This window comes from Anastrepha obliqua, chromosome 2 (genome assembly GCF_027943255.1).
Source record: "Anastrepha obliqua isolate idAnaObli1 chromosome 2, idAnaObli1_1.0, whole genome shotgun sequence".
Taxonomy (NCBI): Eukaryota; Metazoa; Arthropoda; class Insecta; order Diptera; family Tephritidae; genus Anastrepha; species Anastrepha obliqua.
In genome coordinates, this window is record NC_072893.1 from 95,498,897 (window position 1) to 95,525,517 (window position 26,621).

At 35.7% G+C, this 26,621-nt stretch overlaps 1 protein-coding gene across 1 annotated transcript in view; it reads right to left on the reverse strand.

Annotated features, from left to right (window-relative positions):
- Positions 1-26,416, reverse strand: part of LOC129238476 (potassium channel subfamily K member 1-like) — a 57,263-nt gene extending 30,847 nt beyond the window's left edge. The window contains exons 1-3 of the mRNA XM_054873505.1: positions 25,657-26,416; positions 25,324-25,597; positions 5,227-5,453 (exon numbers count right to left, since the gene is read on the reverse strand). Coding sequence (XP_054729480.1) covers positions 5,227-5,452 — 226 coding nt within the window. The 5' untranslated portion in view covers position 5,453; positions 25,324-25,597; positions 25,657-26,416. The remainder of the gene's footprint in view (positions 1-5,226; positions 5,454-25,323; positions 25,598-25,656) is intronic.
- Positions 26,417-26,621: the final 205 nt, after the last annotated feature.

Genomic DNA, 26,621 nt, shown 5'->3' on the forward strand with positions numbered 1-26,621 from the left:
ATTTTCCTTAATTGTGGTCAATGCAAAAGTTGGTACTTTATTGTCATGTAAATAACTTATACATACATTCTACTCAAATATGGACGAGACGGTATCAATAAAACGGTCCGCGGATGACATATGGCAAAAATAATTTTTTTGTTTTTTGGTAGGACTGTTATAAGCTTACATGGCGAATTTCAGCGTCATATGTCACATAGTTTGTTTTCTGTACTACTGTAAACAAGTCAAGCTCGAGTGTGTTCTTCGAATTCTCTTTTATGACTTCAATTGTCTCAAAATGTTTTCCACGGAGCGGCAACTTGAGCTTGGGAAACAGGAAAAAGTCACATGGAGCCATATGAGGCGAATACGGTGCTTGCGAAACGATATTAACATTATTTTTGTTCAAATAATCGCGAACAAGACGTGATGTGTGAGTTGGTGCATTATCGTGATGCAAGAACCATGACTTGTTGTCCCACAATTCCGTCCTTTTAAGACGAATGTTCTCGCGCAAACGCTTTAAAACGTCTAAATAATATTCAGCGTTAACCGATTTTGCGATTTGTGCGATTTTCAAGCACAATTTCCTTTACTTTTCCGATGTTTTCGTCGTTTACTGATGTTGCTGGACGACGTTCATGAGGCAAGTTTTCAACCGATGTACGGCCCTCTTTGAACGATTTGTACCACTGGAAAACACGTGCACGCGATAGAGCAGAGTCCCCATAGGTTGTCTGCAACATTTTTAAGGCGTCTGAAGCCGAAATTTTGTTGGAATAACAAAATTTCAAACAAATTCTTTGTTCAACTTGAATTTCCATCATTAAATTCGAAGAACACACTCGAGCTTGACTTGTTTACAGTAGCACAGAAAACAAACTATGTGACATATCACGCTGAAATTTGCCATGTAAGCTTATAACAGTCCTACCAAAAAACAAAAAATTTATTTTTGAGCAGAAGCTTTATCTATTGGAGGATTGTTTGCATTTACACCCGTTTTGTTTTGTGAAACATTTGAACCCTTTACCAACCCACAGAGGTAAGAAATATTGGGTTAAAATCCTACACAAAACTATGCGCCCTTAAATTTTTATTATAGGCTATATATGTATGTGTATATGCTGATGTGTGTATATATAATTCTATATATAATTGACGCTTTCATCCTTTGTTGGTTGTTTGCCGAGCTCCTTCTTCTATTTGTAGTGTGCATCTTTATATTATTCTATAAATGGTAATGGAATTCGTAGACTCTTAGTTGGCACGTGACTACTATCCGGAAGTGTACAGGTTCGAATTTCCAAGCATGAAATACCAAATGATAGAAAAAGTTGCTTCTAATAGCGGTCGTCCCTCGGCAGACAATGGTAATCTTACGAGTGTATTTATGCCATGAAAAAGCTCCTTTGCCGTTCGGAGTCGGACCTTTCAAGAGTCACACTACAAATAAGAGGAGGGTCTCGGCCAAACACTCAATAAATGGTGTAAGCGCCAATAAAATATATAAAGACAATATAACAGTGGTAATGTAATTTAATACGAGTTTTTTTTAATAATTTAGATCAAATTGAGCCCAAATAAGAAAAGCTTCAATATACTTTAAAAAAAGTCTTTCATAAATATTTTACCCCAGTCTGGCCTTTTTTTCGTCTCATTTTATAGAGATTTGCCACTATGGAGGAGATAAAGAGCGGCTCACTGGAGAGCTCAAGGACATACCAAACAGCGCATATCAGAAGCGTTTCGAAAATTAGAAAAAGCGTTGGCACAGGTTTGAAGGAAAAAATAGATAAATATTTGTTAAATAAATAATTTTCGACAAAAATAAAAAGTTTTTTGAACAATTCTTGTGTATTGATGTATGTTTACAATAAATAAATTTTCAGAACTTTTCTCTAAATACACGTAACTTTTAAACGCAACTGTTGGCTTATGGATATTTTTCTCCATACATATTTAAACATTTTGGTGGGGAAAACCTAATGCAATTCAATTCATTCAATTCTTAATTTTCTCCCTGACAGATGATTTACAATTTTTGCAAATGACGTCGTACGTCAAAAACTTTTTTATTTATTTATTTATTAAAAAAGTCATTCAGATATAAAATCTTGATTAATTTTGCGCGACCTTGTGTAATTTGTATATTTATATATATATACATTGTATATTTATATATTAGGGTGGTCCAAAAAAAATTTGTATGCTGCCGCCCCCCAAAATAGTAAAGAATGAAAAATAAAAAGACCCGTATTTTTTTTTTTTTTAATCAGACCATATTTAATGGTGCCGCCGGGGCTTTGAAATATCCCATGTATTTTGCATGGGAAAAAAATACTTTTTCGTAGATTTCATGTAAAAACCTGGAAAATGAATATATTTTAACCGGATACCTCAGTTTCTCTTCATAATTGGTCAGGGAATAATAACCAATTATGAAATAATTAATTTTTTTTGTATTAACTATTTTCATAAAAGTAATATAAAATATTGTTTTTCGATTTTTTCTTAGATTTTCGTTTTATGGGGGCTTTTTGGGGTTCTATAAAAAATAGTTAATACAAAAAAATTTATTATTTCATAATTGGTTGTTATTCCCTGACCAATTATGAAGAGAAACTGAGGTATCCGGTTAAAATATATTCATTTTTCAGGTTTTTACATGAAATCTACGAAAAAGTATTTTTTTCCCATGCAAAATACATGGGATATTTCAAAGCCCCGGCGGCACCATTAAATATGGTCTGATTAAAAAAAAAAAATACGGGTCTTTTTATTTTTCATTCTTTACCATTATGGGGGGCGGCAGCATAAAAATGTTAATATAAATTTTTTCCCATGCATTTTTGGACCACCCTATTATATATATACGTTTATATTTGATTTTAATTTAGTTTTATTTGTTCGTATCACTTTTTTCAGTAGTAGAGGAAAAGAAAACGGAAACGCAAAAGATATCTATCCATCAATTGTTGTGAAACATTATTAGAAAGGAATCTGCAATATTCCGCTTTCGATTCGCTACTTCTCTGCTCGCTTAGCGGTAAATTCGTATGGCGAAAACAACAACAAATTAAGCGACTTGAGAGTTTATTTTGCGGGTTTCTTGCGAGCTAACTTTCGTAAATGAGTGCTTTCAAGTATATGTGCTTTTATTAAATAATTTTGCTTATTGTTAATAGTCCATATTTACAATAGCAAATAAAATAATGCGAATAGTTTTTGAGTTTGAAATACGGAAATTTTATGGAAAGCATAAAAATTGAGGTAAAAAAATTTGTTCCCACTCTAGTCTTCAACATTTGCGTGCAAATTGTGTAAATTGAGAGCTGTGCGAGAATCATGCTATCAGATTATTGGTTTCTCGTAAAATCCATTAGTTTGTTTATATTTTCAAAATATATTAAAAATAAAGATTTTTCATATCTGTTTCATTTGATACGAATATTGTAGTGCTTGGGTTATTTTAAAATTGTACAATCAGTATGGTTTATTCAAATAGGTGGCAACGATCTCTAAAGTACGAGGGGTGCCTTTTATGTCGGGATTTGTCAACCCTGGTGTTGCAATCTGGCAACTGACAGGTGTATCGCAAAGTTTGACATTTTTTGGCTTTTACGTACTCAGAACGTTTTGAAATACCAGCGCTATTTGTGTTGTTTACAGTAACTTAAAAGATTCATCTCGGCCAAAAAATGGAATTAAATCGTGAACATTTTCGTGCTATTATTTTTTACAACTTTCGACGTGGATTAACTCAGCAACATTGCATGGATGAACTTAATTCATTTTTTGGCGATGAAGCTCCATCAAGGACCAGTGTTTATCGATGGTATGGTGAATTCAATCGTGGTCGTAGTTCACTCCAAGACGAATTTCGTGAAGGTCGTCCAAAATCAGTTGTTGTTCCGAAAACCATTGATGCTGTGCGCGAACTGATATTGCAAGATCGTCATGTGACCTATCGTGAGATTGAGACAATCTTAGGCATTAGTGGGACCAGCATACATTCAATATTGCATAAACATTTGACTGTCAAAAAAATTTGTTCGCGTTGGATCCCACACAATTTGTCAATCGCTCAAAAAAAGGCTCGTGTCGATTGGTCGAAGGAAATGCTCAAAAAATACGATCGAGGGGCTTCGAAACACGTCTATGACATCGTGACAGGTAATGAATCATGGATTTACGCGTATGAGCCCGAAAGTAAACAGCAGTCGACTGTATGGTTGTTCGCGCACGAAGCACTTCCAAGCAAATGGTCGCCTATGTTTTCGGAAAAACTGGACATGTCGCAACCGTACCACTAGAACAACGCAGAACAGTAAATTCTGAGTGGTACACAACCATTTGTTTGCCAGTTGTCTTCCAAGAAATTAGGAAAACCAATCGCCAAAGACGGATCACTCTTCACCAGGACAATGCGAGCTCTCACACATCGGCTCAAATAACTGCATTTTTGAGTACCTAAAACATCGAATTAATGGGTCATCCGCCGTATAGTCCTGACTTGGCACCGAATGACTTCTTTTTATTCCCGTACTTAAAAAACAAACTGAGAGGTCAACGTTTTTCGACACCTGAAGAGGCGGTTGCGGCATTCAGAATGCATATTTTGGAGGTACCTCATTCAGAGTGGCAAAAGTGCTTCGACAATAGGTTCAAACTCATGCAAAAGTGAATACATAGATCTTCATGGAGAATATTTTGAAAAACAATAAAGTGATTTTCGATGATTAAAATTTGTTTTTCTTCTCTAACCCTGGCACCCCTACTGTATTATTTTAGTTATTTGTTATTCATTATTTAATTTATTCATTTTAATTTCTTAACAGGTGGCAACCCTATTCAAAACTTTACTCGGAACTAAGCCTTTTTAAATCACTTTCCTTTGACAGCCATATTGTTGTATTTCGTTTATTTTATGAATTTGACTCGAAGTTAATTTTTCAAACAGGTGGCAATTCTCTTCAAAACTATTTTCAAAGCTATGCTCTTTTAAACCTTTGTTTATTTGACGCCTGTGTTGCAATATATGATTAAATGGATGAATGTAACTTAATTTAACTTTATTAACAGGTATAAAATATTTCAAAGAAGTAGCACATTTTTCAATACTAGTATGGCCGTGTGCAAAATTTCATTACAAGCGTTTAGTCGTTTTCGCATTCCAAACATCCAAATTCACAAACGTACACATTTTCTTATTTATAATATTAGTAGGATTGTCTCACTTACCATTTAAACAAGCATTATTTTGCAAAAACTGATTTCGAAAACTTTGCACTCGTTTCGAGATGGCGTCGATTTTTGGTGCTTCTATCGCCGAAAACATCGCCGCTCCCAAGACTAAAAATAAAATATAACCACCGCATAGCAGCACAAATCTGCATTTACCATTTTTATTGTTGTTAGTTGAATTCGCACCGGATTTGGCGCCGACGGGAAACGCGCCTAAAAGCATGCTGTAAAGAAATAATGATAATAATGTAAATACAAGGTGAAGTCCAAAATAAACAATACTGAGCCGAAATAGAAACGACAGGAGCTTTGCTCTTATAAATTCGAGTTTATTTATTCAAATACACTGGCCTCGATACACTGTTTTGCGCGATCTAAAAGCTTTGCGAAAGAGTGTTTCATGGCCAAATGCAATTTTCCAAACAGGTAGAAGTCACAGAGAGCTACATACATATATCAGGCGAATACGGTGAGTGATTGATAGTTAAAATGCGATTCTAGTAAAAAAATCAGTCCCAAGAGTGGATCGATGAGATGGTGCATTATCATGCAATAAACGTCAGCTTCCCCCTTCGTGGTATTCAGGGCGACTTCGACGAATGCGATGCAACAAACGCTTCAAAACGCCCAGATAGGAAATTAAATTGACGGTTTGGCATGTTGGCACGAACTGCTTGGAATTGTAAGAACAAATGAGCATCGGCTTCATTTTTGACTTCTCCAAACCCGATTTTTTGGGTGGTGGCTCGTCTGGAGTCTTCCATTCGGCACTTTGACGCCTAATTTCAGGTAAATGTTGGAAACACCACGTTTCACAATGTTGTAAAGGAAGTTCGCGTCTTTTCTCACCTCTTTAATAAGGTCTTTCGAATTTGAGTTCTGAGCAATTTTTGGTCCTCAGTTAACTTGTGCGGAAGGAAACGTATAGACCTTTCGTAAGCCAAAATGATCAGTTAAAATGCGATAAATCAATGTTTTGGAGATATTCAACTCCCTTTCCATGAATTTCAATGATGATTTCGGTTTATTTTTGATAAATTTACGAACAATGGAATCAATGGAGTTTTCGGTGACTACTGATTTTGGAGGGCCCGTATGTCCATTGCCATTTATGTCCTCACACTCAGAGGTTTGCTATTGCCTGCCGAGCGGCGACCGCTATTAGCTTAAAATGTAGCCTGATTGCAAGCTTTTTCATAACAAAGTAATATTGGGTAGGCGAAAAAGTCTTTTCGTATTTTGTCAATAGATGTCGTTGGAGTCATCTATCTCCAGTGCTACCAATCACATTATGGAAAGGTGACATTTTAAGATTCATTTAACTAAAAAAAATTAAATTCGGAGAAGTTGAAAAAAAGTTATAGCTGTTCAAAAATGAATGAGTGAAAATAATGAAGAAATTCGCTATATTTTGAAATTTTTGTATAAAAAAGAGAAGAATGCCACACAAGCCACCAATGAAATTTGTGAAGTTTACGAAGACGATGCTGTATCAGTTCGTGTAGCACAACAATGGTTCGCTCGCTTCCGTTCTGGAAATTTCGATGTGAAAGATGTACCTCGCTCCGGTCGACCTGTCGTTGAAAAAGTCGATGAAATTATGGAAAAGATTGATCAGGACCGTCACATAAGCTTCCACGAAATCGCCAAAGTACTAAACATTCATCATCAAACGGATTTGAACGATTTTAAAAAGGCTGGTTACAAAACGAAGCTCGATGTTTGGGTACCACATGAATTGTCTGTGAAAAATTTAATGGACCGAATTAACATCTGCGATTCTTTGCTGAAACGAAATGAAATCGAACCATTTCTGAAGCGAATGGTAACAGGAGACGAAAAGTGGATCAAATACGACAATAATGTGCGAAAAGGATCATGGTGCAAGGGTGGTGAAGCTCAACAAATGGTCGCAAAGCCAGGATTGACGCCCCGAAAGGTTATGCTGTGTGTTTGGTGGGATTGGAAAGGAATCATCCACTATGAGCTGCTCCAGCCTGCTCGAACGATTGATTCTACACTTTACTGTCAGCAACTGATGAGATTGAAGCAAGCAATCGAAAAAAACGACCAGAACTTATCAGCAGGAAGGGCGTTGCCTTCCATCAGGACAACGCTAGGCCACACACATCTTTGATGACTCCACAAAAACTGGGAGAGCTTGGCTGGGAAGTTTTGATGCATCCACCATATAGCCCTGACCTTGCACCATCGGACTACCATTTGTTTCGGTCAATGCAGAACTCCCTTAATGGAGTAAACTTGGCTTTAAGAGAAGCCTGTGAAAATTATATTACTTGTCGCAGTTTTTCGCCGAGAAACCACAAAAGTTTTACACTGATGGAATAATGTCTCTAGTAGTCCAAAAGTTGGTCGACCAAAATGGTACATATTTGGTTTAATAAAGTTCATTATAAATATAAAAAAAAATGAGTTGAAGTTTGATTAGAAATACGAAAAGACTTTTTCGACTACCCAATAGATAATGATATGAAACGTTTTTTTAATAGCGGTCGCCCCTCGGCAGGCAATGGCAAACCTCCAAGTGTATTTCTGCCATGAAAAAGCTACTTATAAAAAAATATCTGCCGTTTGGAGTCGGCTTTAACTGTAGGTTCCGTCCATTTGTGAAACAAGATCAAGACGCACGCCACATACAGGAGGAGCTCGGTCAAATGCTCAAAAAGGGCATATAATATATATTGCTACGGATTTCGTTACGTTAAAATCCAAATAAACCGCTCACAATAATTCCTCTGGGTTCGGTTACCGGATGGTCAAATAAAAGTCACAAATTAATGGCAACACAACCTGCTTTACTTTATTGGCAAAAACATCATTCTTTTTGATGAAACGGACAGTTATTGCTGCTACGAGAAAAAAAAACACGATAAGTTTTTATTTCCCCATATTAATGTTGCATTTATTTTCCCCTGGGCTGAGGCTTCTAAATTTGCGTGCTCTTTGCTCAGCATATGCATACTTAAGTATGATTGTGGGTTTTTTTAACTGTTGCACTCTGACAGTATTTCTATAAAAAATGAAAGGCGTCCAGCTAATTTTAATTTAGATATCTGTGTGTACAAGTTCGTCAAAATAGTTGGGCGAAAACTTTAATTGTTAAAAAGAAGTTTAAGTACAATAAATTATTATATTTTATTATATTCAATACATATGCATGTATGTAGTACATATAGTTTGTCGAAGTGCTATTTTAGGTCCTAATATTTCTAATGCGGAGTTCTATCTGCTGATAGTATTTTCTTCATATACCAGGTGGCGTAAAACTAATCACCCTACCAGAGGATTTATAATTTTTGCAAATGTTGTTGCCCCTCAATCAAATTTGACTCTTGTGAACTAGAAAGTTGCAGTATAATAAGCAGTCAGACAAGCAATGGAGCACGTAAAGGTCAAAACAAAGGTTTCGATCACTCAAAATCATTCGTTTATTTTATTTGATAAAAAAGTTATTTAAAAACAAATTTGGATCTTTCCTCACCTTACACTTATCAAGCTGTTTCCTTTAATATTTATAAATACTCAATAGCAAACGTAGCTGTTTGGGGGAAAACTACACTGATTTCAATGATCTCATAAGCAAAGTATGTCAGGATAGTTCCACAACATCTCTATTTCTGGCCAGCAACACTTTGGCAATATTATTATAACCCGATTGCAAATATAGAGCAATCGTAACTGAAAATCAAAATAAAAAATTTGAAGCACTGGCTCGGCACAGCATATTTCCCAACATAATAAATAAATTTAATGATGTTAAGTGCCAAATTAAGTAATTGTGAAATTAAAAGAGTGATTAATAATTATGATTAAGCGTTAATAAAGTTGTGCCCTATATTTATTTAATATGTTATTTCTTCAACATGTACGGGTATACTCTGCATGACCGCTAAGTACACGCAATAGATATACCTTTGTACAAACTTACATATGTACATGCATACGTATGCGTTCGTATTTGAGTACTTGCGTGGGCTCTAGTCAACAATGACTAATGGCAATCAGAGAAGTACGAGTATAAAGATATATACGAGTATTTATGTATGAACATGAGTACAAATATTCACACATATTTTTATTGACATATAGAAATGCATCCTACTGTGTATTTGTACATGCCATAAGTGAGTGGAGGAGAACTTCAATATATAAATGTATACAATTACAGTACTGCGACTGCATGAAAGTTTTATTGGCAGGGGTAGAAGCAGTGACGTCAAATCTGTCAGCTGCACTTTCGCTGACACATTTGCATCCACACGCCTACATCCATGCATACTTCAGCGTGGGCACGCATATTTGCCAGCGCAATAGTGCCACTTAAATTTTATAAGGACCCAGTGTGGAGACGGAGGTTGATATACAACATATGTACGAATATATGGAGGTGATATTTGTAGTGTTTTAGAAATTTATATTGGACTGTAGCACAATGCCAGTATATTTAAAGGTAAGGCGAAACTTTGAACCACAGCGAAATATAATATAATTTAATTTTCATAATTGGCTAAACAGTGTTTTGCTGTTTCTAAATATTTTATTTATTCATCAAGTCACAAAACACTTTTTTAAAACAAATTACATTTAAACAATAAAATCGAATGAATAGCATTTTTTTATTTTTTATTTATATTTTTTTCTATATGTTGGATCTATAGACTCTTTGCCGTTAAGTTTTATCAGAAGTATGCGAAATTGATTTATGGGCGGAAATACAAAATTTTGTCTAAAACAAAAAGGAAATAAGGATTTTTATCCTGCTGTAGTTGTTTTAATTGAGATTTGTGCTTCGTCCTAAGGCTGGAACTTCACTCTTTCTTTTTCCAGTTTAATGATGATACATTTTAACGTTTTTTTAGACATTTTTGTTTTCGAACTTATCATCTTCTTTATTAAGGCGGTAGTAGAAGTATTGTAACTAGTTGAAAATATGATTTAAGGGGTAACACCACTATACACGCGTAAAATAAACACGATTTTTAAAGAATTTTTTTGTATAGAAGGAGGGGAGAAACAATCACTCTGATTTGGGAAGTTATTACTTATATACTAAAATACAAAACTACAAAGTTTGATCGAAAATGTTTACAAAATGGCGGCATTGGAGACATTTTTGTAATGTGGTTTCTCTTGAAGGAGCTCCGCGGCACGCAGCACAGAGGGTGCAAATTTTAATCTGGAACAAAGAAAATTTGTTTTTCTTAATCTAGATAAGAATAGCTAGAGAAACACGTAGGGGATTTAAAAAATATTTATTTTTGTGGAATTAGCAAGCATTTGAACGAAAAAACTCTTTGGACTAAACTATTTTAAACCAAAAACTATTTTGGACTAAAAAAACGGCACTTAAATAATTATAACAATCGTTTAAATTAATCTATTGAAAATCCCCTAAGCTCTTCTCTTAAGAAGGTTATTATACAGACGTAGTGAAAAACCTGATTAAAAATATTTAAAATTGTTTGAGTTATGCTGCGTGCCAATTTCAGAAAACGTGTTTTGAGAAAAACGCGTTTAAAGTTTGGAAATTTGGAGAAGTCGTTAGGTAGCAGTCACTAACGCTTAGTTAAAAGCTTAAAATATTTATGAAATAGACTTCGGTAACGTATAAAACTTTTTGTTCTGTATTTTAAAAGGTTCATAGAATTTTTTAAGCTTATAAAAAAAAATCAATTTTTTGAAATTTCTACAGTGGTGTTACCCCTTAAGCATACCCAGTCCAAATGAGGGAATTTCGTTATGTCTACAGCATAAATAGATACCAGTTATGATGTTAACGATGTATCTCCTCTGGTAAGAGTTCCTTGTATTTTCAGTAATCAATCAAAATTTTACTGATAATGCAAATTACAAAAAAATCCGTATGATTTTACAGATTACCGCTGTTTGTAATATATGGATATGGTGGAGTGTGCCAGATGCCTATATCCATTCTACAGTGTTGCCCAGCTATCGTTTTTTTAACTTTTCCAGCTAAAATAATACCCGTGATATGCCACTGGTTAGACATTTACGAAACGGTTATGCCAATTGGGAGTATAAAAGCTGCAATTCGACTCCATTACACTATGTTTGGGGGGACTGTTAGAATAAATGTTATGTCACATTTATAGAGACGGTTCAAGAATTGCCATCTCTAAGATATGCAAGTTTGTGAAATTCAAAAATGCACTAAATTGAGCGAATAATAGGTTCACATATAACTAGATCATCTATTTTTTCGAGCTTAACTACCAATCCGTAAGTGAAAACTGCGATTAACGATACAAACTTTCTCTCCCGAAATCCGAGATTATAAAATAATCTCAGATTATAAATATACTTTTTGCTGTAAAATCCTGTGTTTTCTGCGTTATCGATAATTATAATTACAAATGTAAGGAGAAACGTAAAAGCAAAGAACTAAATAAAATGAATGTCGGCAAAGAGAAGATGTTTGTAGACATAATTCTAGTAAAATTTTGTTACATATTATTAATTATGTATTCATATTGAAGAAAAAAGCCTGTGTCTATAGACGATTTGGCCTGTTATTGCTTATTATAAAATTTAATATCGAATTTCGCATGCGAATTGTTGCCATAATTTTTTGCAATCTCAGTATACGTCGATCACGGATTTCCTCCAATTGTCTATTACTAGCAGCAAATTGCGCAATTAAATTAAATATTGCTTCTCTTTGCCTTTTCTTCCCTTCGTTAATAATAATTGAACAAACCAAAAACACTTTTTATGAAGAAAAATCTTTTAAAACAGTCTTGACAGCTGATTTTCAATTTTGCAGCTAATCTGCCATATGTGAACGGGTGGATTAATTTTTGTACATTTATTGCTGCATCATGTGACCGAACTTTAACTGAGCTGAAAATAGCCCCAAGTTCATAAGGAGGCCGAGAATGAGGCTGATAGGAAGCGTTTAAATACATGTACATCTTTGATTAAGGGGTTACATGGGTTTAGTGGTTCAAAAAATCGATTTATTTTTTTTTTGGCTTATTGATTTCTACAACATCTTATGAATATTTTCCTAAATTTTCAAGTCAATCCGATTAATAGTTTCGGAGATACAACTTTTGGAAGGTGTGCGCTCCAAGCCATTTTTATTGTTACTCAAAACTTTAAACGCGTTTTTCTCGGAACTGTGTTTTCAAAGTCGGTTGTCAAATGTTCTCGAAAACTACTCAACCGATCTTAATGAAATTTTACACAGGTGTTCGAAATACAATTTACTCGTGCTTGAACGAAGGATTTTGTTTTTTTTTTTTCAATTACAACTATTTAAAAAAAAACAAAATGTCAAGCAAATTTCACCGAAATTTTCATTTTTTTGCAAAAATGTCTGCCAAAATTCCAATTTTTACTTTTTTTCTTTCCTTGAATGACGAGTTTATGGTCTTAACTAAAGCACTTATTTTTGTTTTTTCAATTTTTGATGAGCCTGTCAGGAGTTATGCTGACAACGCGGACGCACCTTTTTTTCGAGGGGTCCCCGAAAATTACGTCACAATGGAGTAGTTTTAATTTTTTTTCTTTGAAAATTGCAGAAATTATTCTTTAAATAGGTATGTATCTATAAGACAGAAAAAAGTTTGAATTAAATAAATAATTTTTTACATAAAACAAAAAAAATTGAAAACAGGCCTTTTTTTACCCGACGAAACCCATGTAACCCCTTAAATCGTTCTCGAAATGCACGTATTTACCAAAAGGGACAAGTCCCAAATTCCAAAAAATTTTAGTAATATTGCTTTTTTAAAACTGAGATATCTATCACTTTCCGTTTCGTTTCCGTTTTCGAAAATTACCGTTATATGGGAAGTGAGTGTGATTACTCGCCCATTTTCAATAGAAAACTGCCTTGCTCAAAGAGTAATGTGTGTACGAAGTTTCATTGAAATACATTAATTTTTGCTCAAGTTGTCGTGCGCACGAGCGGATATAGGGACGGACGGACAGACATATCTAAATTGACTCCTCTCATCTTTCACAGCATTTTGTATTATATATATATAAGTACACATATCTACATCTATCTCGTCCCTTTAACAGTGCACAGGGGTATAAAACAATTTATCTTCTGCAGTATTTGACTACAGGCTGGTCACTTGCAACATCCCAACATAAGAGGACTCGATTTCCCCTGGCATCGTTTTTTCATGCTGGAAATATCCAGATGTAACCTCCATGAGTGGCCGCCGTAGTCGAATAGGTTAGTGTGTGACCGCCATTCGGTTGTGCCAAGCTTCGAAAACCCGGATATGAAACACCAAATAATGGAAAGAGATGAAGTACCCCTCGACAGGCAATGGCAAAACCTTTTCAATATCAATATCAAGACTACAAATAGGAGAAGAAGCTCGGCCAATAATAATAATAATTATCCTTTCTCTATGTTCATCGTTAGCGTCTTCTAATTTCATCTCTATTTTGACGAGCTCTATAGCCTCTGTCCAAATGACGAGTTTTCCAAAAGCCATATATCGCTTTCGTTTCGCCCAACCTGTCAGATTCTTGACGCATGTTATGCATAATATATGAGATATATATATATATAATTGGCGCGTGCACCCTTTCTGGGTGTTTGGCCGAGCTCCTCCTCCTATTTGTGGTGTGCGTCTTGATGTTGTTACACAAATGAAGGGACCTACAGTTTCAAGCCGACTCCGAACGGCACATATTTTTATGAGGAGCTTTTTCATGGCAGAAACACAATCGGAGGTTTGCCATTGCCTGCCGAGAGGCGACCGCTATTAGAAAAATGTTTTTCTTTATTTTGCTGTTTCACCGAGATTCGAACCTACGTTCTCTCTGTGAATTCCGAATGGTAGTCACGCACCAACCCATTCGGCTACGGCGACCGCCGTATGAGATACCCAATCATTATTTCAATGAGCCACAGATAAGCCAAAATCACGACAACACTGCTTCACTTTGACTTTTCGTCACATACATATATATTAGGCCGGGTCGATTTGTGGGGAGGCAAAAAAATCGCCCATTGCTCTGTGAAAATCATATTCTAGGGATCAAAATAAGAAACTTTGCCGAAGGAACCATACCTCTAAAACGAATTCTGATGTCCTCCAATTTGGGTCGAACTTTTTAGTTTCTTTTCTCATGTAAAGGCCAAAAATGTTGATATTTTGAAATGATTGTATGGGGAACCCCCCAGGGGAGTTCCAGGGGTGTGTCATTGGCATGGGTGGATCGGCCGTCCAAAGTTAGTGGGGGTCGGTCATACATTTGGACTCGATTGGAGCACTCTAAATGGGTCAAAGTGGGATTTTTCGTTCGACCCAAATTGGGGGACATCAGAATTCGTTTTAGAGGTATGGTTCCTTCGGCAAAGTTTCTTATTTTGATCCCTAGAATACGATTTTCACAGAGCAATGAGCGATTTTTAAATCGACCCGCCCTAATATGTATGCATGTACGTATCAAAAACTGTTAGGATAATTACACTTTCTTTGCATTTTAAGAAACTAACAACGATTAGCTAGTACGATACGCTAAATAAATAAATAAAACCATAAAAAATCATTTTTAATAAGGAGGGTATGTAGCAAACGAATAATTAGCACATAGATTCCGTGGTGCACAAACCTTCAGCGTTATCTGATTCTACTGTAAGTCAAGAAATACACAGGAGCAAAACATTTGTAGCGCCAGGTGCGTTTCGGCGACTAGATGGCGAACATACTTTGCAAAAATTTGTAATAGCTTAGGTTTATAAAATGAGAAAATTAAACCCAAATCACAATGAAAAAAAAGACATTTAGTCTCCGGGAAAAAATTATAATTTCATTTCCACACGTCGCTTGTTTTTTCTAAAACTCTTTCCACCATAGTAGTTTAAATCTCTATAGACTTAAAAGCATGCCACCCCATTCAACCGATCTTGTGACATCGTACTTCTTCAATGCACTTCTTCTCACTTGACTAAGGATAAATATTTTCCTTTTGTTTTTCTGTTAAATCCCTCCTCATAGTCGTTAGAGAAATTGTTTTTGTCAGTAATATAATTATGTTCTAAGAAAAGGGATTGATAAAAAATCCTGTTCAGGGGTAATTGTAAATTAAAATCTATTTGACCTTGAAAATCTTAAGATAAAAAGACGTTTTGATTTAAACTGTTATTTGTTTTATCTAATTACTAAACCCGAACTGATACCCGGCTTGCTTTGCTACGTTTTAATAAATAAAGTAAAAACAACCAATTAGAAAAAAATTAAACAAAAACATTTTTATTAATTTTTCATCTCAACCTAGAGGATAAACAACATATTTGGCCTCCTAATTTGGGGGATTTATCGGGGATACCAAGTCTAGAGTAAGCCATAAATAGTTGGCCACGGGAAAAGCTTAGAAATGGAATACCAAGGAGGCAAAACTAAACATTATCCACACCTGCTCTTCTTTGCTTTTCGTCGAGGTCTAAGGTGTCATAGGGAGATGAGAAATGGTGCCTATACGTCAGTATGAAGCAAAGAAATGAGTGGGTGGCTCCCGGAGATACGCCAACGCCACGGTCAGCAAAGTGTTCTACATTGCCCCCTACACCGCGTGAATGAGGCTATTCGACTAAAAAGACCTGATCGACATGGTCAAACCATACACCTTCACGACAACGCCAGGTCCATGTTGCACAAGCCCTCAAAGCCGCGCTCCAACAGCTCGAATAGGAGGTCATTCAGCATCCGCCGCTTTTTTCGAACCTTGCACCAATCGATTACCATCTTTTCCGCTTCTTGTCAAACCATATAAAGGTCGTTACCTTCGATAACAAAGAGGTCCTTAAAAACTGGCTCAATAACTTCTTTGACACCAGACCTTACGATTTTTGACGGAACGGCATCATCAAATTGATTAAGAGGTGGGAAAAGGTTGTTAACAGCAACGGCGTTCATATAATTTATTAACTTATTGATATAATTATTGTTTTTTGTTTAAAACAAAGTCTTCAGTAAAAGCGCTACGAACTTATTCCCCAACCCAAAAGAATGTTTGGTAAACCTTTTCAAAAATATATGCAAAATAATATGCTTCATAACTTTTGCCTTTGACACCCATACTGTTACAATATATTTCATTTGTTTTATTATTTTTACATGAACTTCATTTTCCAAACAGGTTGCTACCCCTCCTATTTTCAAAATTAAATTCTCTTAAACTTTTTGAATGTGACACTGCAATGCAATATTTGGTGGAGCTTATTAATTTTAATTGAATTAATTTTAAATGGTGGCACCTGTCTTCATAGCCTATTTTCAATTCAGGTCATAAACTGTGTGCAGAATTTCATGCAAATCTGTTCACTCGTTTTCGCGTGATTGAGTCACAAACAACCAAACTCACAAACCCATAAACATGCAAACTTTCACATTTATAATATTCGTTAGATGTAGATGACCACTAAAGAGCTTGGACCAAGCTGATTTAATCACATGAAGCAATGCAGTTTTATCTTCAAATTGTTTTCTATTTTCATACCGATTGTTATGGGAGGAGTTGCTAAAGTCATACAAGTAGTTAATAAATGGTATCTTCTGCTCAAATATGAACGAGACGTTATTAATAAAACGGTCCGCGGATGACATATGGCAAAAATAAATTTTTTGTTTTTTGGTAGGACTGTTATAAGCTTACATGGCAAATTTCAGCGTGATATGTCACATAGTTTGTTTTCTGTGCTACTGTAAACAAGTCAAGCTCGAGTGTGTTCTTCGAATTATCTTTTATGACTTCAATTGTCTCAAAATGTTTTCCACGGAGCGGCAACTTGAGCTTGGGAAACAGGAAAAAGTCACATGGAGCCATATCAGGCGAATACGGAGCTGGCGGAACAATATTAACATTATTTTTGTTCAAAAAATCGCGAACAAGACGTGATGTATGAGCTGGTGCATTATCGTGATGCAAGAACCATGACTTGTTGTCCCACAATTCCGTCCTTTTAAGACGAATGTTCTTGCGCAAACGCTTTAAAACGTCTAAATAATATTCAGCGTTAACCGATTTTGCGATTTGTGCGATTTTCAAGCACAATTTCCTTTACTTTTCCGATGTTTTCGTCGTTTACTGATGTTGCTGGACGACGTTCATGAGGCAAGTTTTCAACCGATGTACGGCCCTCTTTGAACGATTTGTACCACTGGAAAACACGTGCACGCGATAGAGCAGAGTCCCCATAGGTTGTCTGCAACATTTTTAAGGCGTCTGAAGCCGAAATTTTGTTGGAATAACAAAATTTCAAACAAATTCTTTGTTCAACTTGAATTTCCATCGTTAAATTCGAAAAACACACTCGAGCTTGACTTGTTTACAGTAGCACAGAAAACAAACTATGTGACATATCACGCTGAAATTTGCCATGTAAGCTTATAACAGTCCTACCAAAAAACAAAAAATTTTATTTTTGTCATATGTCATCCGCGGACCGTTTTATTGCTACCGTCTCGTTCATATTTGAGCAGAAGTTATATTAAATTTATTTTTGGCCGTTCCTCGAACTCCACATTGCAAATTATTTTATACCAAAGATTTTATTCCAACTGAATTTTCTCAAATGACCTTCTAAGCCATCACTATAAAAGATATGATTTTTTTTAATTTACATAGTATAGCATTATCGTCAAGACAAGATGCGTTCCAGGAAAAAAGTCTTGGAAGTTATGAAATATATATTTACTAGCTTTAACCCGCGGCCCCGCTCGCGTAGGAGTAGTTTTGAGGGATTTAGGATATGTATATAAAAGAATTACAAACAATAGTTTCATAGAAAATAATTTTTTTTTAATAACCATAATATTACAATACCCGGCATCCGTTGCTATGCCTCGTTGAACAAAATCAAAACAATCAATCCGAAAAATATCAAGCAAAATTATTTTTATTAATTTTCTATCTCAACCCGTTTTTGAACTTTGCATTTGGGTCACAGTTGAACAGCTTATACGGATTATGAAGTCTAGAGTGTGCTATAAATAGTGGGAAATAGGAATAACTAAGATTTTTTAGATTAAATTTAAGCAAATATTCGATTATTAGTGACGAATGAGAGTGGTGGCGCGGCCTGGGGGCTGTGGGAAGGGAGTTCCCTCATAAAAACATGCCTATAACCTTCATTGGGTGAAAATATGAATGTATAAAAATTTTTTCCTCATTTGGTGTTATCGTTTCGTAGTGATGCGCGGACAACGTACAGACATTCACCTTTATAGCATAGATAATTAAAAAATCTGTCGATCTTTATGTACTGGTATCATATCGTCCCCTTAGTATTAAAATAGCCTATACATTTTTTGATGTTTTGAGAAAATGAATTTCAAACTTTTTGTCGAAAGTAGCTCTCACTCAAATCTCGTTATATCTGTAAATATTTATTATTTTTTGACTGACGTTTTGACCCACTTTGTGGAACTAGAATTTGACAAAATTTTGACCACATATAAAATCGACGATGGAGAATCCAAAAATTCAATAAAAAAATAATAGCCTATGAGCACATACTTATTGACGTTTGATGCACAATCGAAATTGAAGAAATCTTTCATGAATTTGATAAATGTTACGTCATTTTTCACGTTTGTGTAAATGTAACTTGACCTATTCCATTGCAATTCCATTTACCTCCTCCTCTATATCCATACAAAATATCTATCAAACAAATAAAATTAAAATTTTGATTTGAAAATTGCAACCATTCCATCAATTTTTTCTTATGACGTTGTCACGTTAAACTATCGTCAGTAAACCGACTTTACAGACAACCTCTTTTTTTTAAATGAAGTTAGTAATTTCCGCTTGCTTCTCAGCATTATTTTATCAATTCATTACATCGCGCTTACGCATCGGTATACTTGGCGTAAAAACACGAAAGCAAACCGCACAATTTGCACGTTTTGGCCGACACTATTTTATAAATCTTTTGGAATATAATTTTGACAAATGACTGTATTTTTGAATTTCTTTGTCGTGTTTAGTATGATGAAAAGTGGCATTCTTTATTGGTATAAAAATTTCGAGGGGGGTTTGAACCCAAAAATTCCTTCTTGGCTACGCGTATGAGTGATTGAATGGCTGATTGATTGACGGGACGGGGCGAGACGAGACGTCATTGTTATTATTCATTATAAGCTCTGCTGCACGCACAAACTATGGCCAATACTCTTAATAATATGCGCATATGCACATACAGACATATTTGCACTAATATGTGTACAAAATAAGGGCATTAATTATACGATATCCAAGTGCACGGCAAGGAAAATACTCGTACCAATATCACATGCTGAGAAATATACTTATAACATACATATATGTACATATAAACGTGCAAATATGAGAATAATAGCACTAAGCTCCAAACTCGTGGAAAATGAGCTAATGCTTGAAACTCACACAGTACCAAATTATGCACCTGTGGTTCATTATCCTTTCTCTTTACCTTGACGAATTTTTCGATTTCCCTACTGGGCTCAACACTCACCGGTGTCGTTTGTAATTACCCGCACGAAATTTGCGTTTGATGGGTTTCATTATATGTATGTAAATGTTCAAATGCATGGATACAGTGGTATGTAATTAAGGTGAGCCATAAGCCAAGAGAAAAAACCGGAAGTGGTATAATGTCAAATGGTTGTTAAGTTCTCCGTAACGTTTTAATAAACTTCAAAATCCAATGCAAAATTTCTCGTTTTAAGAAGTATTGCTCTGGATTGAGGAGCCTATTTAGGCTTAATGATAAGCGAAAATGATTGAATGTTGAGCTCCACAAATACATACATTGGCATTCACTGGCTAGCCGTGCGATGCTACTGATGACAGTTTCTCCGTTGTAAAGACCAAAAGGAAATAAGCTTGGTTTTACTCGGAGTTTTTAATTGGCTTTGCTCTATAAAAGTTGATATGCGGTTAGGGTACATTTGTGCGCTATTTTTAAATTCCTCTGACACAATGGGCGAACCTATAGAGCGAATATAAAAAAATTGGCACCTGCTTTCTTTCAGAAAACAAAAAAAGTGATATCCCTGTTATAAATGAAGCAAAATTACTAAAATTTGTTACAAATGATGAACCCAAGGAAATATATACGAATCATATCGTATCACGCCTTTTTTGGGTAAATAAGTGTATCTCGATAGCGACTTAAAAAATTCGACCAAACTTGGTACACGTATTGCTCCCCACCTCCATCCATTTTCGAATCAAATTTTACTAAAATGTGTGCGGGCATATAAAGCTTAGTAATATATTTATATAGTATGTATATAGAGTATTTTTTAAGTATATTTAGCCTTCCTTACTTGTTGATAATCTTTTTATATTTCAAATCGAGAATAGTAAATCCATTTCATCGCACACCACTATTTATAAAGCGTTTTTCAATAGGTGCGCTTCAACTTTTTTCCGAAAGGGAGACCGAACGACGCAATATTTTTTATTTTTCGCTTGTCATTTGTAAACTTCATTAGTATACATTTCATCATGGAACGCTACACACTTGAGCAACGATTGCAAATCGTGCAAATTTTTTATGAAAATAATCGTTCTGTTGCTGCTACTTTAAGAGCATTACGGCCATTTTACGGTCCATTTAATAAGCCATCCCGTTCGACAATCGACCGTCTAGTGAAAAAGTTTGTATCTACGTTTTCGCTACATAATGTTCCGGTGCCAGTGAGAGCAAGAAGTGCACGAAGTGTTGAAAATATTGCTGCCGCCAGGGCTTCAGTTCAAGAAGACGCAAATGTGTCGCTCACACGACGTTCTCAACAATTGGGCCTTTCTGTGTCGTCATTGTGGCGAATTTTGCGAAAAGATCTTGGCCTACATCCGTACAAGATCAAGCTGACACAAGAACTGAAGCCGTTTGACCATTTGAAGCGACGTCGATTCGTAAATTGGGCTGAAGATCAACTCGAAAATGATCCAGATTTTTTCCAAAAAATCATCTTCAGTGATGAAGCTCACTTTTGGCTCAATGGCTTTGTCAACAAGCAAAATATGCGTTACTGGGCAGAAAGCAATCCACACGTAATTCATGAGGCACCGTTGCATCCCGAAAAAATCACTGTTTGGTGCGGTTTACATGCCGGCGGCGTAATTGGCCCATATTTTTTCGTTGACGAGAACGATCGCCACGTTACTGTGAATGGAAATCGATACCGCGACATGATAAACGATTATTTTTGGCCGCAATTGAATGGTATGGACTTAGACGGCATGTGGTTTCAACAGGACGGGGCCACAAGCCACACAGCACACGCTACAATTGATTTGTTGAAGAGTAAGTTCGATGATCGCATTATTTCCAGAAATGGGCCGGTCGAATGGCCGCCGCGCTCGTGTGATTTGACGCCTCTAGACTATTTTCTTTGGGGTTATGTGAAGTCATTGGTCTACAGTAATAAGCCGGTGACGATTTGTGAGCTCAGAGCCAATATTGAACGCGAAATTGCTGGAATTTCGGCCGATTTATGCAAAAGAGTGGTCGTGCACGCGGTGGTCATGCAAAAGAAATCGAATTTCATACTTAAATGTATATGTTCAAACTCGATAATAAAAAAAAATTAGTCAAAAAAGTCAAACCGTTTGTGTTTTTAAAAAGTTGAAGCGCTTTTACTGAAAAACGCTTTATCAATAACAATAAAAAAAGGAGAAAATTTTATTAATGCAAAGTAAGCACTTTGCACATACATATGCACATATGCATGTGTGATATTTTCTCCTTTAAATTTTCCAAGTGATGGCTTTGGGGCCATCAACCATACAATATTCATAGCAGTCAATTGTATTCCATTCTCACTACGCTAATATACGAAATGCACACTACGAAACTCGGTTCAGTAGGCGGTTGGTTAATGAAAAATATGGAGGAAAGAGAATAAAATGGCTCCAGCTCTGTCAAACAGTGACTTATCAAGTATGCTTGTTTAAGTTGTTGCTACTAATGCATACACCTTAATTTTGAGTTATGGGCTTGTTAATTTTCGCGTTGTTTTTCTGCTCATTGGGCTCTATATAAGTAAATATTATATGCACATATACATACTTAAGTAATTATATATTCATATATGGATGGTAGTGAGGTGAGTGTGTTTATTATCTTGTTGGGCTATCTAACTTATTAATTACATTTGGGATTTTCATTTTGTGAACTCATAAAATGTCAAAATAAAGTAACGCTCTTAAATGAATTTTTTTCTATTGTCTGATATTTTCTCCAGCATATACCTATACGTACATATGTATATATGCTAAAAATAAAAAAAACGTTGTTTCCTAATTGCAGTGATATGAGACACTGTGTAATGTTTGGAGCAATTAATTTGCATAGAGACACATTTGTGGAACAATATCAAGACGCACGCCACGAATAGAAGGAGGAGCTCGGCTAAACGCCCAAAAAGGGGGTAAGCGTCAATTATATATACATATATATATATATATATAGACATAAAAATAGTTTTTGAGTTGTATTTTTTTTTGGGTAGCGTAGAGATTAGAAAAACTACCTTTTCTAGCGATATTCTTCACTAGCACAATTCCAAGTGATTTAAATTTTCAATGGCCTATATGCGAAGGAACATCATCATCTGTAATTTCTTATCTATCGTTAAAACCATGCTTTACGAACACATGATTTTTTAAGGCAGGCTTAGACAATTGTTGGAAGCAAACGGTTTGAAATAATAATACCTAAAAAAATTATTATTGGCATTGAAAACATTAAAATAGTTTTGAGTCTTCAAATATGAATATTAAGAGGATATTTAAATTTTTTATTACACATATTTAATAAAATGCAATTCTGAGTTGGATTTAGTAGGCCACGCTTAGAGGAAAAGGGAGAAACGTGTCTTGAATCGTACATCCTTCGATAATAATTTCCAATCCGACAAAAGATCACACTTATCGCCAGGATAAAAAATAATTTAACAAACGGAATGTAATATATATATATATATATTAGGGCGGGTCGATTTAAAAATCGCTCATTGCTCTGTGAAAATCGTATTCTAGGGATCAAAATAAGAAACTTTGTCGAAGGAACCATACCTCTAAAACGAATTCTGATGTCCCCCAATTTGGGTCGAACGAAAAATCCCACTTTGACCCATTTAGAGTGCTCCAATCGAGTCCAAATGTATGACCGACCCCCACTAACTTTGGACCGCCGATCCACCCATGCCAGTGGCACACCCCCTGGAACTCCCCTGGGGGGTTCCCCAAACAATCATTTCAAAATATCACCATTTTTGGCCTTTACATGAGAAAAGAAACTAAAAAGTTCGACCCAAATTGGGAGACATCAGAATTCGTTTTAGAGGTATGGTTCTTTCGGCAAAGTTTCTTATTTTGATCCCTGGAATATGATTTTCACAGAGCAATGGGCGATTTTTTTTGCCTCCCCACAAATCGATCCGGCCTAATATATAATATAATTATTATAATATATTATATATATATGCCCAGATAAATAGATATATGTATATTTCCCGTGATTACTAGGAGGAAAAAAAAGTAAGATATACCCTAGGATCAGAAAGTACCGGGATTGTTTAAATAAAACAGGTAAATTTATTTTATCTCCTTCAAGATATGACCCGTCTGAAGCAACACACATATGTCAACGTTTAACCCAGTCCATGCACCACTGGTAGGCCGACGAAGGGATGGCCTTCAGCTCCTTCGTCGCATTCTCTTTGATCTCCTCTATCGACTAAAACCTCCTTCCACGAAATGGTAACTTCAACTTGGGAAACAAAAAGAAGTCGCAAGGGGTCATATCAGGTGAATACGGTGCTTGCACGATGGTATTTACTTGGTGTTTGGTCAAATAATCCAGCATACTTTGGGCTCGATGCGATGGCGCGTTATCATCATGCTAAATCCAAGAATTGTTTGTCCACATTTCCGGCCGTCTGCGACGTACAGCATCTCTCAAATGATCCAATGGCGCTAAAAAGTGACAGATGTGTGCCTTACAGTCCTACCAACATAAGAGAAAAATGTGGGCCGGTTCCCACGAGCGGGGTTCGTTTAAATTAAACATTCTCGGCACTTTTTGCTCATAGGGTATCTGGGCATATTTAAAAAAAACAATAGCGGTTACTTTCACAATCTTTCAAATATTGAAAATTGTAGTTTGATCTGCAGGATTCGGTTCCTCACACACCATATTTTAAAGCAGTGTATAACTGCCCACTATGAAAACGAGTAAATAAATAAAGTAACATACATCGATCTGATGTGCGAAGGCCTCACATCGATTTGCACTTCTGTAATCAAAATGTGTGTTTAACATAGCAAGAAAATCTTGACGAATAAAAGCTGGAATTGTAAAAGCCACAAGATTGGGAACTTGATTCGTTCTTGCTTTCGAGAGTACTACTCAATAAATTAGATAATATACAAAAATTACTGATACGACGGGGAATACTGCGTTGCCGAAGGCTGAAAAGACGTTGCTAGCAGAGCGACGTGGAAATTGTATTTTTTTGAGAGACCGAATTAGGTGAGTGTGAAGAGCTTGAGATGCTGGCTGACAGGAAAAACGGCCGAACATTTCGCGAAAAATTCGGAGACTTAATGGCTTTAAGATGGCGCTTTTCTAGTGAAGATTCCGGCGACTGCTGTTCGGAGCATGCCTTAATAATAAAAATGGTAATAACAGCGGAAAGATGAGTTGAGAAGACAAGTTTCGCAATTCTTCACTATAGAACTGACGCCCCTGGAATTTAAGATACTTAAGGTGTTTTTAAAGTATTCGAAAGAAAGTTTCAGCGGGAATTTTATTTGCGCGTTTTTATTTATTATAGCGAACAGCTCAGACCCTGAAACGATTCGTTGTGATTCCACTATAAATATTATACATAAATTAATACAAATATAGTACTTGATTGCACCCAGAAAGGGGAGGTCTAGTTGTGGAGATCTTGGCTTCTACATACATATGATACATATGTACATATCGAGGTATGTCCATTTTATTATAGAACTACCAATATGGGTTTGATTGCTATGACTTAACACATTTTTTATCCAAGTTAGTGCTTAATAATAACTTACTCTTTACTTTTCCTATATATGTCGAATGACAAATGAAAGCAAATTATTCAACAAATTTATGATTTGCTGGACGGTATTTTTATCTAAATAAACGTTCCACTCTTGCAGCGCTGTTTAGTTGCTTGTTGACATCAAACACTAAGAGTTTCGTTTTATATTCATTCTCGTTAAAAACGTTTACTTATTTTATCAACACATAATTGGGTGATTTCACAGTCCTTCATTCTTAACCAGAAATCGCGCATGAGACACCTCTGCCACTGCTAATTAAAGCCTGCAGAAGCAATAATAATGCTCGTATTAGTTTTTATTATTATTTATTTTACATCTCACTTTTTTAAGCATACATTCTCCCCTTCTCATCTCTTTCTCCTTGAACCACCGTTGTGGCGTCTCTCGGTTAGTGTTTTTTACTTTTCATATATTCAATTCACTTCTGCTATTTTTGCCCACACTGATTGTAGTACACTATTTTCGTTTGAATGCAATTATAAGACACTGCCAGTATTAGTGACACAATTAACTGTAGGAAGATTTCCTCATTTCATAGTCAGCAGGTGACAGAGGGCAAACCGAACTCTGCAAAAGCGACGACGGCGGCAACCGATATTTCACTGAGCGTTATTTCAGAGAGAAATTGCACAACAATGAATAGAAATAGCCGACCGCAACAATTTGCGTCAATCGCACCTACATACGAGTGCTCATGTGTGTATGTACTTATACATGTGTACGCATGGAACCGTTGCAGGTGAAGGAACGACAAATGGCGGCGGCATTAACAATGCGGCAGCGAAAGTCTAAAGGCGGAGGATATTGGTGTGTATATGTATGTGATGCTAGGCGCTATCCTGCCCACTTATAAGGATATGGTACTGCTGTTTTTGTTTTTGTTTTTATTTTATAGAAATAAAGTCACTATGTAAATTCATTATTTTAAATTTACTGACATTTTTTCTTGTTTTATTTTACACACTTTTTCACATGGATCTCCTCACTTTTCTTCGCTTAACACCACTAACAGTCCAACGTTCTAATAAAAATTACAAAAAATATTCTTTACATTCACTTTACGCAGTTCTACTCGCCTCAATAAGTGTGAAAGCACTAAAAGTATTTCTAGTTGGCCCAAAGTGCAAAAGCAAAATCAAAAGCGCTAAAAGGCAACCGACGTGTGTAGACTTCGTCGCCGTCATTGTCGTTGTGCTCCTACATATTTGCGAGTATACATTTTATGCGCCTGATTTGTTTCGTGAATACCAGTTTCTGTGGGCGTGTGTGCCAAACAAAAACCAAAC